General features: G+C 47.1%; 6 protein-coding genes across 6 annotated transcripts; 3 read left to right on the forward strand and 3 right to left on the reverse strand.

Annotated features, from left to right (window-relative positions):
* Nucleotides 1-1,257: 1,257 nt before the first annotated feature.
* N7484_000918 (Protein kinase domain-containing protein) lies at nucleotides 1,258-2,712 on the reverse strand (the record flags this gene model as incomplete). The annotated part of the gene is made up of 2 exons (XM_057111338.1): nucleotides 1,258-2,321; nucleotides 2,379-2,712. The coding sequence occupies 2 exons, from the start codon at nucleotides 2,710-2,712 to the stop codon at nucleotides 1,258-1,260; spliced, it is 1,398 nt and encodes a 465-aa protein (XP_056976075.1).
* A 665-nt stretch (nucleotides 2,713-3,377) lies between these two features.
* On the reverse strand, nucleotides 3,378-5,494 carry N7484_000919 (uncharacterized protein; the record flags this gene model as incomplete). Its single annotated transcript, XM_057111339.1, has 5 exons — nucleotides 3,378-4,158; nucleotides 4,214-4,441; nucleotides 4,494-4,981; nucleotides 5,037-5,246; nucleotides 5,294-5,494. 5 exons carry the CDS (start codon nucleotides 5,492-5,494, stop codon nucleotides 3,378-3,380), a joined length of 1,908 nt encoding a protein of 635 aa, XP_056976076.1.
* Nucleotides 5,495-5,771: 277 nt separating this feature from the next.
* N7484_000920 (YdeI/OmpD-associated family protein) lies at nucleotides 5,772-6,452 on the forward strand (the record flags this gene model as incomplete). The annotated part of the gene is made up of 1 exon (XM_057111340.1): nucleotides 5,772-6,452. The coding sequence occupies one exon, from the start codon at nucleotides 5,772-5,774 to the stop codon at nucleotides 6,450-6,452; it is 681 nt and encodes a 226-aa protein (XP_056976077.1).
* Nucleotides 6,453-6,676: 224 nt separating this feature from the next.
* Nucleotides 6,677-7,468, forward strand: N7484_000921 (sulfotransferase family protein; the record flags this gene model as incomplete). The annotated part of the gene is made up of 1 exon (XM_057111341.1): nucleotides 6,677-7,468. One exon carries the CDS (start codon nucleotides 6,677-6,679, stop codon nucleotides 7,466-7,468), a length of 792 nt encoding a protein of 263 aa, XP_056976078.1.
* Nucleotides 7,469-7,819: 351 nt separating this feature from the next.
* On the forward strand, nucleotides 7,820-10,373 carry N7484_000922 (putative rhamnosidase B; the record flags this gene model as incomplete). The annotated part of the gene is made up of 4 exons (XM_057111342.1): nucleotides 7,820-7,849; nucleotides 7,903-8,379; nucleotides 8,430-9,148; nucleotides 9,200-10,373. The coding sequence occupies 4 exons, from the start codon at nucleotides 7,820-7,822 to the stop codon at nucleotides 10,371-10,373; spliced, it is 2,400 nt and encodes a 799-aa protein (XP_056976079.1).
* A 539-nt stretch (nucleotides 10,374-10,912) lies between these two features.
* N7484_000923 (uncharacterized protein) lies at nucleotides 10,913-13,104 on the reverse strand (the record flags this gene model as incomplete). Its single annotated transcript, XM_057111343.1, has 11 exons — nucleotides 10,913-11,015; nucleotides 11,082-11,171; nucleotides 11,231-11,445; nucleotides 11,504-11,715; nucleotides 11,767-11,944; nucleotides 11,994-12,143; nucleotides 12,214-12,307; nucleotides 12,372-12,532; nucleotides 12,588-12,659; nucleotides 12,716-12,855; nucleotides 12,909-13,104. The coding sequence occupies 11 exons, from the start codon at nucleotides 13,102-13,104 to the stop codon at nucleotides 10,913-10,915; spliced, it is 1,611 nt and encodes a 536-aa protein (XP_056976080.1).
* Nucleotides 13,105-13,727: the final 623 nt, after the last annotated feature.

Here is a 13,727-nt window from a genome sequence, read left to right on the forward strand (position 1 = left end):
AAGAAAAACTGCGCCAAAAGAGATAATTTAAATGATTTTCTTAGTTTATGGCCGCGAGTAGATTGACGTACTGTGGCTTGGCAAACGTGGGCTCCACCGTTGAATCTTAGCCTTCTAAGAGATTTGTAGGCAAAGGCTTGCGTTGTAGGTCTGCTTCGTAGCCCACGAACAGCTAGCTTGGTGGTTATTTTTGCATTGACAACCCGGAAACCAACCACTGATGATCCAGCGGGGACCAATTTAGTGCGATAGCAGACGATAGCACACGCAAATGCCGCGCGGCACGGCCCCACAGGGCTGGTCCCATCGTATCAAATCGGCTGAAATGGTGCATCGTAAAAAAGAAAGCTTGTTCTGGCTGTTGACGTTGATTTGCTTGCAAAATAACGACAAAAAAGTGTACATTTTCATGTCCAATGTTGATGGTGAGCCGAAACGGATGTGCTGTCTCGAGCCTCAGTATTGGGTGGAGCCCCACCTAAAAGGTGATAGTGCGGCTCTCATAAAAATATACCCGCCAAAGTCAAATCTTAACCTGCTATTGTTGTTTTCGCGCTATACCGAAAACCGAAATGTTTTGGATCACTCCGGACAAGTTCCTAAATTAAGTCTCTGGCAGATACGGGAAAGGGGCGGAGCCTCAGCCTCGGTTCACCCATTGAAGAATGCCATCAACCTTCGTGAGTCAAGACGTACGAATTGGCCACACCAACCGTTATACAAAAAGCCTTGGGAGCAATTTCTGTTCTGCGTGGTCTATGCTGCAGAAAACTAAGAATTAAAAATGGAAAGTAAAAATATGGATTTAAAAGGACCCTGACGCCAACTTCACGGTATGCAGTGCCAAGGTGGAGATCGACAAACCTAAGGGTGGGGGGTGTGAAAATTTCCAAGCTGTGGATATTATTGCAAAGTATGTTTGAAATTATCCTACTTTCATGCTGGCAGGCCTCTTGGAAGTTCACGATCAAGGAGCTACATGGTCTAGGGAGGACTCTCGGAGCTGCTGGGTGGGCAATGCCTCCTTTTACATTTAAGAAATGAATAAGGCGTACCTACTAGATATAAAGCGGTGCTATATCTAAATCAACAATCTTTGACATCTGGATACATGAGGGACATTCCGAAGTCCCAACTTTGAAAGAATTGACTTTGGAAAGTTAAGCCCACCGACTTTCATTATTATCGGTCTGCGTGTATGGTTTCGCTGCAAAATATATCATGAATGACCCGCTTAGGTCAAGCTGAGTTATACAGTCAAATAGACCGACAGTAGACATCCTGAAACTCTTGTGAAAAGGGCCGCACATAGATTCGATTCTGATATGTCCACTGCGAGAACCAGGGATATGTTACCAAAGCTTCCAAAGATGGACGCTTGGCAGGGTCTCTCTGAAACAGATGACGCAGCACGTCCTTGCAGTCCTGAGATAAGTCCTCCCTTATCGGCAAACCGTCCCACATCATTCTTACTCGTCGATCACAAACCCTTTGATTTTCCTCCCCTTGATACTCCAGTATATTCATCTCATGGCCACCAGCTGGAGGATTATCCCAAGGCCAGTAACCATGCAGAAACCCATAGACGATAACGCCGTACTTCCACAACGTGATTTGGCGGACATCATTCTCAAATTCGACCCAGATATTTGTGCGCAAGTCTCGTTCGCGATTCTCTGGTCGGAACAATACCTCAGCTAATTCAGGCAACATTTGGTATTCCTGAAAGGGTAGGTATGCATAGGTATAGGAAATGAAATCCCCATCATCGAGTCCGAACCAAACGTTGCCGAGGTCAATGAGTTGGACGTTTAGGTTCTGGTCAACGACAAAATTAAGGAGCGAGAGGTCGTAATGGAAAAGGTTTATCTGTGCCATATCAGCAACGGCTTCTAGTAGCTGCGCTGCAACTTTGCAAGCCGACAACTCATCGAGGATGGCCCTGTTATCTTTGGTCATGAGATATTTGCCCGTGAAAGAGGGGAAGAAAGATGCACAAGATCCTACCGTTGGGGACCATCGATCTAGAGCGGGATCAACACAGGCAGACATCACAATTGCTTGATATCGATCATGGATGTAGACAGAGTCGAGTTTCGGGAACCTGTCACTGCTTGATAGAAAAAGAAGATAAAGCGCTTCAGTAGGAATATACCTCGCCTGATCGGCGTTATCATGAATTGGCACCACAGGGGCCGACATGAAATCCCTATCACCGAGTACTGTATGATGTCTTTCGACTTTGACAGCAAAATGCCTCACATTTCGAGGATCCTGACCAGGACCGCATCTTTCTCGGGCGAGATACACAGCCGCAAACGCTATAATACATTAGCATATGACTAGTCCTGGAAGAAGAGAGGAGAATAGGGACTTACTACCATGGCCAATTGTACCGTAGATCTCCATACGGTCAGTTAACTTGTTGCATATTCGGATTAGACGAGTTCCTGTGTGGTCTTTAGTGATCGGGTCAAGGAAATCAACGAATGCGGAATTTTCTTCATTTTGAAATATGGATTCGTCGTTTCTTCCGATTTCGTAGCCATTGAACACTACATGGCCACACCTTGAGATAGGCTCATGATTTCTGTCCGACAAAGCTTTTTCTAATCGCCATTTAAGACCGTGGTGAAGGTGTGGGTATTTCTGAGAAAGGTCACTGCGCGGGTCTAGAAGTTGTTGAGCCGTAGCAGCGAAGCTCTGAGGCATGGTCATTTTAGAACTTTAGAGCATGTGAACCACTCTGTAAATTCAATAGGCAAAGCTTTCCGTTGTGCGAGGTATTCCGTATGGTTTATATCCATCTCAAATAACTGACAAAGCAACAAGGTCAATCGCGATGATCTTTGGTGAAGGCAAAGAAATGAAAATAAAAAGAAACCTCAAGAAGTGGAACAATGGGTCCAATTAAGTTGCAAAGAAGGATCAAAGAGGATAATTTGGAACCCATTGTCTTCTCTTTGATTCTTTATTATAACGGACCAGTGGACCTCAAGGAAGGGATACCAGGGTTTCATTCATGTCTCTCCTTCAAGAATTGATCCTTTGTGCTAGCAATTTGAAAATTTAAAGGGATGAAGAAGGGTTTTCTAAGCTCTATTCATATGTAGCTAATGCCATGTAGACAGTTGACTTCTTAGATCGCGAGCCTTCTAGCTTGAATGTCAGATCTCGGATGTTGGCAAAAGCCATAGAAACAAGATCGAAAGATGAAAGATAACACAGGACTGCGGGTATGACACAAGCGTATATAATACATCTCAAAATGGTCATTAGACTTTGGAGATGTCAAGTATCCAGAATGGCAGTTTTACCTGAAATTAGATCGACCAGAACCTCAATACCATATTGACCGAAGTTCCCGGACCAGGCAATCAACGGCTTTCCCAAAACTGTGCATCAATCGCAACAAGTCGATTGAAAAGTTGGTTTCGAGATCTCATACCGGTGAGATGATACGTCTGCTCCAGATCATCACCACTAACCACGAGGCCATCCGCGGCCTCTTTACTACCAGCCGTTAATTCAACAATTAACTTCCGCTTCCACCCTAGACCTTCAGTCTTCTTCAGCTCCTTGATGTCAGTCACCGGAATTTGGAAGAGAACAGATCCCTTTTTCCGGCTCTCAATTCGCAAATCATCCAAGCCAGCAGACTGATATGTTGTGAAATACAAGATCGGAGGCTCCTTCGAGTTGTCAATCACTGCAGCGCCTCGCTTGCGCTCGTACTTTGCGTCGAATTTAAGAGGTCCAAAGGGGGTTGCTGAAAAGTGTCTGTTTTGCAGCATGCTAAGCAGGCCTTTCGTGTGGGTAGACCCTGCAATAGCCATTGCTCGGTCGAATGCGATGTGACCCTGGATCGCCGTTGCGATTGTTCGACGAAGAAATTTGAAAAATTTGAACATCGTTCTTCGCTTCGGCTTTGTCTCAGGGAGGGAGATGTTCGAGTTTGACTTCTGCAATTCGGGGGATGAATCCTGCTTGGTAAGATCCGTTGAAGACGCAGCCTGCGACTTCTTGCGGGCGATCGGCCATGCTCGGTCATTGTTACCCACGGCTGGAGGAGGCGGCAGAGGTTCGGAGTTGATCTCTCCAATTCGTAGAAGAGTCAATGTTAGTTGAGCATTGGTCGGAACCCCCGCCAACAGAGTCCTGTATTTTCGATCAGCGATGAGGGTCTTGACAGATGAGATGAAAACGTGCATACTTCTGCAAATCCATACGATCTTTCCAGTTCGGAATTTTCCGGTTCAGGGTATCCAGCATATAGGTGAAGACCGGATCTCCAAAGAAACCAAAGCCAATGGAGAATCCGATGATCTTGACAATCCAATAGCTAGAGGTTAAGGGCACCAGCACAGATATCAAAGTCAAGATACCTGCCAGTTGCAATCGAGATGTAATCAACAAAAATGGCGGCGTTGGAGACAGAAGACTAATATTGTCAGCCATGAGTTTTTCCCGGCTGGTAAAAATAGAAAACATACTTGGAGAATTGCTCATAAATATCGGTAACATCACTCAATCCTCGCATGATCTTATCCGTTGCGTGCGAGACCTTTTTTTTCATCGGCTTTTTAGTCTTATCCTCGGGAGCATCGGCATTCGGAGTCTCCGGAGTGTCAATGACTTCTGAGCTGTCACCAAGAAGGGGCTGCTCGGGGGCTTCATCGACAACGGCTTGACCATACTTGGCCGCAGCACTCTCCATCGCCACGGTAGCTAGGCTATCGATCAAATTTCTGGCTTCCTGCTCTGCAGCCTCACCTTTGTGGGTCTCCGGTGCGCCAGTGAGGCTGTCTAGAGATTCAGGTTGCTCTGTTGCCGATCCCTTGGTACTGGGAACTTCCGAATCTAGTGTGTCCTTGCTAGGAGGAAAGATCCATGTCCGGATAGATGGGACCATAATGAGGGAGATTATGATACCGCAGATGGTCGGAATGAGAATATCCAAAGCCCAGCAAGTAAAATAGACCTGGACATTGTAAGTTTCTGACCAACCTGAACGCATCATGCATAGTTATACGTACGATACAGAACACAGTGGTTCGCCCGGACTCCTTCCATGATCGCAATCTAGTTATGTGCCGGAAGAACTCGATAACGCCAACAACCACCGATGTGTAAAACCGTTCGAGGGTGATTCGCAACTTCTCGGGCGGGAATCGCTCAATTTCTACGCGATTGAGGTCCAGTTTCTGGGATTTGGAATCTTCGACGGCTCGCACATGATAAATTTGCTGTTCACATGTCAGCATTGGGTCCCATTCCTGTGGGGGCTACAAACCTTGTCGAATCGTCGAATCAGCATCCAGAGGTCTTCATTGGAAAGGCCTTTGGCCAAGCTTTCCTCTACTGTCCGAGATGAAGGCTTCCATTGGGCACTGGGTCTCTTGTTAATTGGCTGGATGGGTCCGCTCTCAGGGGCCTGAATCAGGCTCTCGTCTTCGTTGTTCAGCTCTCCTGGGACATCGTGTTCATTGCTCATTCTCACCGACTGTGGTGAGTCCGCTGTCCGTTTCGTGGGAAATAAGGCTTAGGTAGATCTGGATAGCCCTACCATTCGGAAACTGTGGTGGAAGGGAAGGGGACGGTGATGTTGACAGGTGTGGCTGATGTCATTCCCCAGTTATTTTTAAACGCGGAGTCGTTATCGCTTATCTTATCCCCTTATCTATACCCCACACGTGTTGTCTTGCGTCTCGGCCTTCGCCTTTCAGCTCTGGAACTCCCTTTTCATTGCTACGAATATAACGATACTTACTATGTCAGCGGAAGCTCCTTCAGATCTACCCATACAATCATTCTCCACCGCCCAAGCGCTGGAGGTATTTCTCGAGCGCGAGCATGCAACAGCGCCTGGGTTTTACCTCAAAATTGCAAAGAAGGCTTCGGGGATTCCCTCAGTGTCTGCACCACAGGCCGTGGAGACTGCATTATGTTTTGGTTGGATAGATGGTCGCGCTAATGCATTTGATAAGGATTGGTGGCTGGTGCGGTACACCCCTCGCCGAGCGAGGAGTATTTGGTCTCAAAAGAATGTCAATACAGTCAATCGACTGGTGGAAAATGGCCGTATGCGCCCAGCTGGGCTACTTGAAGTGGAAGCGGCAAAAGCTGACGGTCGATGGGAACGTGCTTATGCTGGTCCTGCCACTATGAAAATCCCTCTTGATTTTCAAGCCGCGCTGGCAGCAGTGCCCAATGCTGCGGCTTTCTTTGAGACTTTGAATAAGACCAATCGCTATTCTGTACTGTGGCGCGTCCAAACGACTTCAGTTAGATCTCGGGGAAAGCGAATCGAGACGTTGGTTCAAATGCTAGCCGAGAAACGACTCCCTACTGCCTTGACTGGAGCGAAACGGAAACAGGAAGCAGATGACGGAGAGACCCGAACGAATACCAAAAAAATCTCCAAAACACACCCATCATTTACCGCCAATTAAAATTTTGAGCTCGTGTTCTCAACAAATCAAATTAAACTGCCCGACTCAGCTCAAGGTGGTAGTCTCAAGCCACATACTGCTACTAACGCGTCAGATTTGGGGGCCAACCTGAGAGGTCCTTTCACGAGATGGTAAAAAAAAAATAGATATATAATGTGCACTTTGCTACCTTCCCGTTATAACCCGGACACTCTAGCATATTGCAATTATCAATATACGTCAGAATGCGTTTCATATCCGATGGTCTCGACGTTGATCGAGCCGACAATACCCCACTTCAGGTCCTTGCTGCGGGTCTACCCCGTTGCGCGACTAGCTCTCTGCAAGCTGCTCTTGAATCTCAACACTTGAACTGCCATCCGTGCATGCACATGGCACATATCGCACCTCATGCCGACCGTGGTGACATACTTCTGGAGGCATTCCAAGAACCAAACCGAGAGCGACGCCACAAACTCCTGCACAGGATCTTTGATGGATTCCGAGCTACTTCCGACTTCCCAGGCTGTACCGTCATCGACGATTTGATGGATATGTACCCCGATGCCAAAATTGTGCTCAATTTACGTCCAGGTGGGGGTGACAGCTGGGCAGAATCCATCAAGCTTCTCTCCTGGGCAAAGACACGGTCCTATCAAGTGCTCACCTTCCTTTGGAAAACAGATCGCAACATGCATGCGATGTGGATTTGGTATATAGAGTATTGCCAGAAGAAATTCGGGCTCGCAGAGCACGAGATGTTTACAGCCAAGCACTATGAGGCCCACAACGCGTGGGTTCGGGCCGAGGCGGCAAAGCGTGGGCGCGAAGTCCTGGAGCATGAACCGAAGGATGGATGGGGACCGATTTGCGCGCTTCTTGGAAAGGAGACGCCTCTGAACGAGCCTTATCCCCACCGCAACGATGCAGCTGAAATCAAAATGGTAGCCCGAGTATTATACGCTCGAGGGATTGTCTCTTGGCTTGCGGTGATCGGAGCGACATATGGAATGGCGAGATGGCTGGGGTTTGCCTAGGGGCCTTGAAAAGTCTAGGTTGGCTCAACTGAGCAACAAGCTTGTCAAATTAGCTCGGCGTTTTCACAGGACAGACTCGAACTGAGGGAGCTGAGAAAAGAAATAACCAGAATTGAACAAACATATATCGGACCGGGAAATTTAGACTCATCATCGGAACTTATTCCAAAATCCCTTGTGACCATGTAAATACAGGCTCAAAGGCCGGGGTGGAGCTCTGAATTTGTGTCCGGAGAGATTCTCGGGCTAAACAATTCCGAGCATTGTCGCCCCACCATGTTGCGGGGGTACAAAGGCTGTTCAGGGACCCGATTCTAATAATGCTGGGAGCTTCAAGTTTTTGGAAAGAAAATGGAGAAAATAACAACCGAAGAGCAACAGGTATTTTAGGTTGATTCGTTTCCCAGGCGTTCAATTATTGACGTTTTGCATAGATCATCAACAGTCTCCAAGCCAACTGGGTCTGGGTCCCCGACTGGATCGATTCCTCCAGTATCAACACCACCGGGCGATTGGTTAGGTTTACCCGGAGCTTCAATCTGACAACACTACCAAATCAAGCAATTCTACATGCCTCCGCTGATACGAGATACAAGTTATTTGTCAATGGCACCCATATTATCACTGGCCCTGCCAGAGGAAGTCCATTAATTTGGTACTATGATAGCCAAGACATTGCACCTCATCTCCAGGTTGGACAAAATAAAGTGGAAATCGTGGTACTTCGATACTTTGCCTCCTCTCGTGGGGGAATGCCATTCGAGCGGACATCCTTCCCTGGCTTGACAATTATAGGGTGCGTTGAAACAACCACCGAGACTGTCAATCTTGAGTCTCGGGAGTCTTGGGTGGCACAGGTGGACGAAAGCGTGGACTTCCCAACTGGGCTTGTGGATGATGTTTTTCTCCATGTGAGTTCTCCCTATCTATAATTGGTTCCCTGTCTAATGAGTAAATCAAGATCAATGAGCGTGTTAGGCTCACCAAGCCCAGTCCCGCCATGACACCAGTACCATATAACATCAAATGTGTCAATGGGGAGCTTCCGCCCTGGCGCTTACGTCCACGCGTTATCCCAATGCCCGAAACCCAAAAGGTGGCTATTAATATCATAAAATCCTGCGAAAGCCCTCTCCCAACAGAGGAATGGACTGCTTTTCTCGCTGGAAATGGCTTTGTCACCCTACCAGCTGAGTCCAGTCATAAACTAGAGCTACAGGCAGAAGTTCACTCGACTGCCTTTCTCAAATGGATCTTCAGAGGTGTTCAAGGGTCATCCGAGGTTGGCCTCAGAGTCACGTATTCCGAGGGTTATGAATTGGAACCTCGTTCATACCCCTATTTTAGGTCCAAGGCTGATCGGCTAGATGCATCAAAGGGAGTCATAATTGGTCCATATGACGAGGTGGTACTCGCTATCCCGGATCAAGAAGAGGTGAATTATGAGCCCTTTTGGTTTCGAACATTCCGAGTTCTGCGGGTTGAAATCACGATCGGACCTGAGCCAGTCGAGTTGGTACGCTTTGACGGAACCCAGGTGAATTATCCTCTAGCTGTAAAAGCTGGTTGGGAGAATCCCGAGGATCAAAGCAGCAAGGATATTTGGGATGTGTCAATTCGAACCTTGAGAAACTGCATGTTTGATGGCTACTCAGACTGCCCATTTTATGAGCAACTCCAGTGAGTTCTACTGGCGTGGAAAATCCTTACATTCAGCTGACAGTATTGTAGATATTCCGGAGACAGCAGATCTGTTGGGTTATTTCACTACCTTCTATCCGGTGACGACAGGTTGATGCGACAAGCAATCACGAACTTCGCATCTTCCATCACACCTGAAGGACTTACACAATCACGCTTCCCGTCGCACGTTCCTCAGGTCATTGCCGGCTTCCCACTTTATTGGATTCTCCAGGTGTGCGATCACCACCTCTTCTTTGGTGACACAAAATATTCTCGCTCCTTTGTCCCACGCATAGACGGGGTCCTTGATTTCTTCGACTCATACATCGACCAACTCGGCCTCGTGAGCGGCATGTCGGAAGATGTATGGCAATATGTTGACTGGGTGACGACGTGGGGCGCAACGGCCGAACATCCCGATAAAGGAGTTCCAACGTCAGGCCGGAAGTCAAATCGACACACGTACTTCAGCATGCTTTACGCATACGTCTTACGACAGGCCGCACGACTACTCCGCGATGTTGGACGACCCGGAAACGCGGACGAATACGATTCACGCGCCGAGGCACTGGTAACTGCCATTAGGGAGCACTGCTTCGATGGCCAATTTTTCACAGATTCGACACTCACTGTAGCAAGCGAAGACTCATACTCACAACACTGCCAAGTATTCGCCGTTCTTTGCGGAGCTGCGCTACCGGATGATAGAGAACGTATTCTGATGGGTTCATTTGACAACCCTGACTTTTCGAAGTGCTCGTATGTGATGCGCTTCTATCTCCTCCGTGCCCTGGCAATGGCTGGAGACAAGGCGTATGAAAGAGTCTGGAACGAAATGTGGGCACCGTGGCGAGGCATGCTCGCGAACAATCTGTCGACCTGGGAAGAGGATGATGTTCGACAACGCTCCGATTGCCATGCATGGGGTAGTGTTCCGATATATGAGTACTGTACTGAAGTTGCGGGAATATTTCCCATCGCGTATGGGTGTTCCAAAATATTATTTAAACCGCGGCTCCACCTCACCGGTACCCTGCAGGCAAAGGTTGCATTGGGTCACGATAATATGGCGACTGTCTCTTGGGTTACCAATTCTGAGGGCATGATTAACGTGGAGCTTGTTTTACAGAAAGCGACTTCTGTTGCAGTTCAGTTGCCGGGTGCGGGTACGATGGAATATGGTCTTGTTGATAATGTCAGGCTAGCTTATGAGCCTCTTTAGTTCTCGTCATAGTGCATGTCTACCTAGAATTTGATAGTTTTGAAATTCCATTTTGATGGAGAATGAGCGTACATGTCGTTGTGTGAGATCGAGTGCTGAAGGACCAATTCCAAAAAGTCACAAAAGTGGCCTGGTGAAGCCCGCCCCCATCTAGCACGGGATGATTTTTCTTTGAGGGAATCATTTTCAAAATCTCTCTTATATGGCTATTCAGAGATAGCATGATAATTGAAAAAGCTGTTGTAATATTTCGACGAATTGAAGCGAAAGTGAGGGAACTGCAAGTGCTATCCTATCCCGAGGTCATAATAGTTGGAAAATCATGATTAGAGCGAGTTCAGGAGTGATCATTTATGGATGTCGATTATTCAACTCAGACAAAAAACTTATCTTCATTACGCTCAGATCATGTGTATTCAGCTTTGGAGCCCCACGTGAAATACAGAATGACTTGCCGAATAACACGCAGGACACAAGCCACGGCACTATAAGCGAACACTATATCTAGCTTATCCTTTTACTCGTGTGACTCGAGTCAATCAAGCCACTGCTTGTTTCTCAATATGATGATCTGCGTCTGCACGCATCTGTACTTCAGTGACATGTCCCTTGAACTTCCGAAGGTTGACTTTGGTTTCGAATCTGTAGAGCGAGACATGTTAGCAACACGTCCTTGCTAAGATGAAATATGGAAGGACTTGAACTCACAATTCGTCAATTTCTGCAGGCGTGCGACGAGTCACTTCGGGTAAGATGAACCAAGCAATGACCACAGCGACAGATCCAGTTCCGGCAAAGCTATTATCCAGTCATTGTCAGTTATGCATTGTCAAGTGAAGAGATGGCTTCAAACGAACAAGAATCCCGTCTTAACACCCCAGTGCGAAACTGTTCCATTGTTGATCATCAATGGAGTGCAGAAACTGAACATGATTGCGACACCATTGGATAAAGCCAGAGCCCATCCAGCAGTTTGGGCTCGGAGACGCTGTTGAGGAACCTCGGCTGCGTAGGCGTATCCGATAGCCGATGCGCCGGTCGTAGAAAATGTGGCCATGCAAGCGAAGAAAATCTGAAATTAATACTATTAGCAATTGCCAAGCGAGCACTTCTGAGATGTGGAAAAGTACCAATAGCGAACTGGTCGCAGGCTTTGTATAGTCGAAGCACCCAATGATGCCAAGACATAAAACCGACACAACTGTCACTGCATAGGGGTAAACGGTTAAAGGCCGACGACCGAATTGATCAGTAAGAGTGACGGTCATAAGCATTGAAAGGAGCTGAACACATGACAGAATGACGGTTACCATGAAGGGGTCATTGCTGCCAGCGTATTGGACTGAGAAGGCATATTAGTCGGAGAACATTGGAATAGTCAGAGAGGACTTACAAAAGTAGGTAGCATAGCTGTTGAAAACCGCCAGTCCCACAAACTGCTGTGTAATCTTTGGCCAAGACGCAATGAGAAATCGAATCAAATTACGGCCTTTGAAGATAGCCATTTGGCCAATTTCTGAGTTACGCTCAGCAATCCGACGTTCCTGCAACACGGTGGCATCCATCACGCTCTAAGAGCATGTCAGTAATTTCTTTCGAATGTTGAGATATTTGACTCACAATTTGCTCTTGAACGTCATATCCTTCTACATGACCATTGTATCTCTGCAAGATTTTTGCTGCGCGATCATTCTTTCCTTTGCTGACCAGCCACCATGGTGATTCCGGAATCAGGAGGAAGATGATAGCAATGGTACCGACCATCGCCCACTGGAATGGAATTATTTGTTAGTAATCATATATATCGTATTACTTTCACCTCTATGCTAGGAGCACGCACCTGTGAGTAGATGGGAGTTCGGAAGTCCATAGGGTCCGAGGCGTTGAGCCTGTTGAGTGCCACCGAAGCAAAGATTTGGCCAAGCACAAACCACCTAGTCCGTGACGTGTAAGCCAACAACAACACCCACCAAAATAAAACAGAAGATACAAACTGACAGGCTGTAAGCATTGATATAGAATCCACGTAGCTGAGTAGGTGCAATTTCAGATAGGTAGAGCGGAAGCGTAGATTGCAACATGCCGACACCCATGCCCGAAAACAATTTCGCGACAAGCCAGTGCTGCCATTGAGTGGCAAATGATTCGATAAAAACGCTCTAATTCATGCAATTAAGCATGGATTCTTAAATGTGAAATGTCCAAGTTACTCACGATAACGAGATCCACCCAGATAAGGTACAAAGCAATCTTACGTCCATAGGCCTCGGTGACATACTGCAAAAGCTGGGAATATTGTTAGCAGCGCAGGGGCAAGAAAACCTGGATTACTTAGAACTCACAATTTGTCCAACTGTTTGACCAGCCGATTGAATACCGCCCCATGCAGACACATACGGTCCTGGAATGATTGACGTTCCGGGAGAGGCAAATTGAGCAATGAACCCCTTGTTCGAGACAACTCCTCCGTTCAAACTAATTTCTTTATAAATTGTCAGACAAAAGGCTGGTATGATTTGGAGGTTTTGTTCTTACGATATCCATCCAGAGATGCGCTGAACGATGCAGCCATAGCGACCAGCGAGATGAACTTGAATTTGCTAAGGGTTTGCCAGACCGAGAGATCATCCGATTTGGCTCGCATCACTGGTTGCTTCGACGGCTCATCATCAACTGCATGCTCCACCTGAGCATGCTCGATAATTTCGCTTGTTTGCTTCGGCTCTTCCATAATGGCTTGAGGGTCAGGAATCTAAGGGGTGAATATGGTATGTCGTCCCAGCCGTTGCGGAAAATTGTGAGTCTCGATGGCTTATCTTTAAAGCTATTCCGGCCAAATAGCTTGGCTTGTGACAAATTTCGAAAATTAAGCGCACGGATTCTTAAGCTTCCTCCAGATATTGCGGGGTTCATTAAAACGGACTAGTATACTACAAGGAGCGATGGCTTGCAAGCCACCAATACACATGACCGAAGTTGCCATGTAAAAATGGATTTCACAACGAAAAGTTACATAAAGCCAAAATAATCCCCCGCAACGGTTAATGAAAGAAAGCTTCATTCCCCGATACAAGCCTTTCAGCCCAGAGCTTGCCTTGTAAATACGACTAGATGATCTAGTCTCGGTACCTAACCCCGGGCATCGGGTAATGATTCGGGTCTATTTGTCCCGAATTCTATGCCTAGTGCGCCTCATTGACCTGAAGGATTAAAGAGCTCGCGTCCGGAGGTTCCAAAGCGCTTTATTGAATGCTTGCTTAATTGAAGATGACATTGTCAGATGAACTCAGGCAAGCTGTCTGGCGTTTCGCTGCTCTACATTGGATTGATGAACATTGAACTGAACTAAGCTAT

The sequence above is a fragment of the Penicillium longicatenatum genome (assembly GCF_028827895.1).
Source record: "Penicillium longicatenatum strain IBT 33135 chromosome Unknown contig_1_segment0_segment0, whole genome shotgun sequence".
NCBI classification, from domain to species: domain Eukaryota; kingdom Fungi; phylum Ascomycota; class Eurotiomycetes; order Eurotiales; family Aspergillaceae; genus Penicillium; species Penicillium longicatenatum.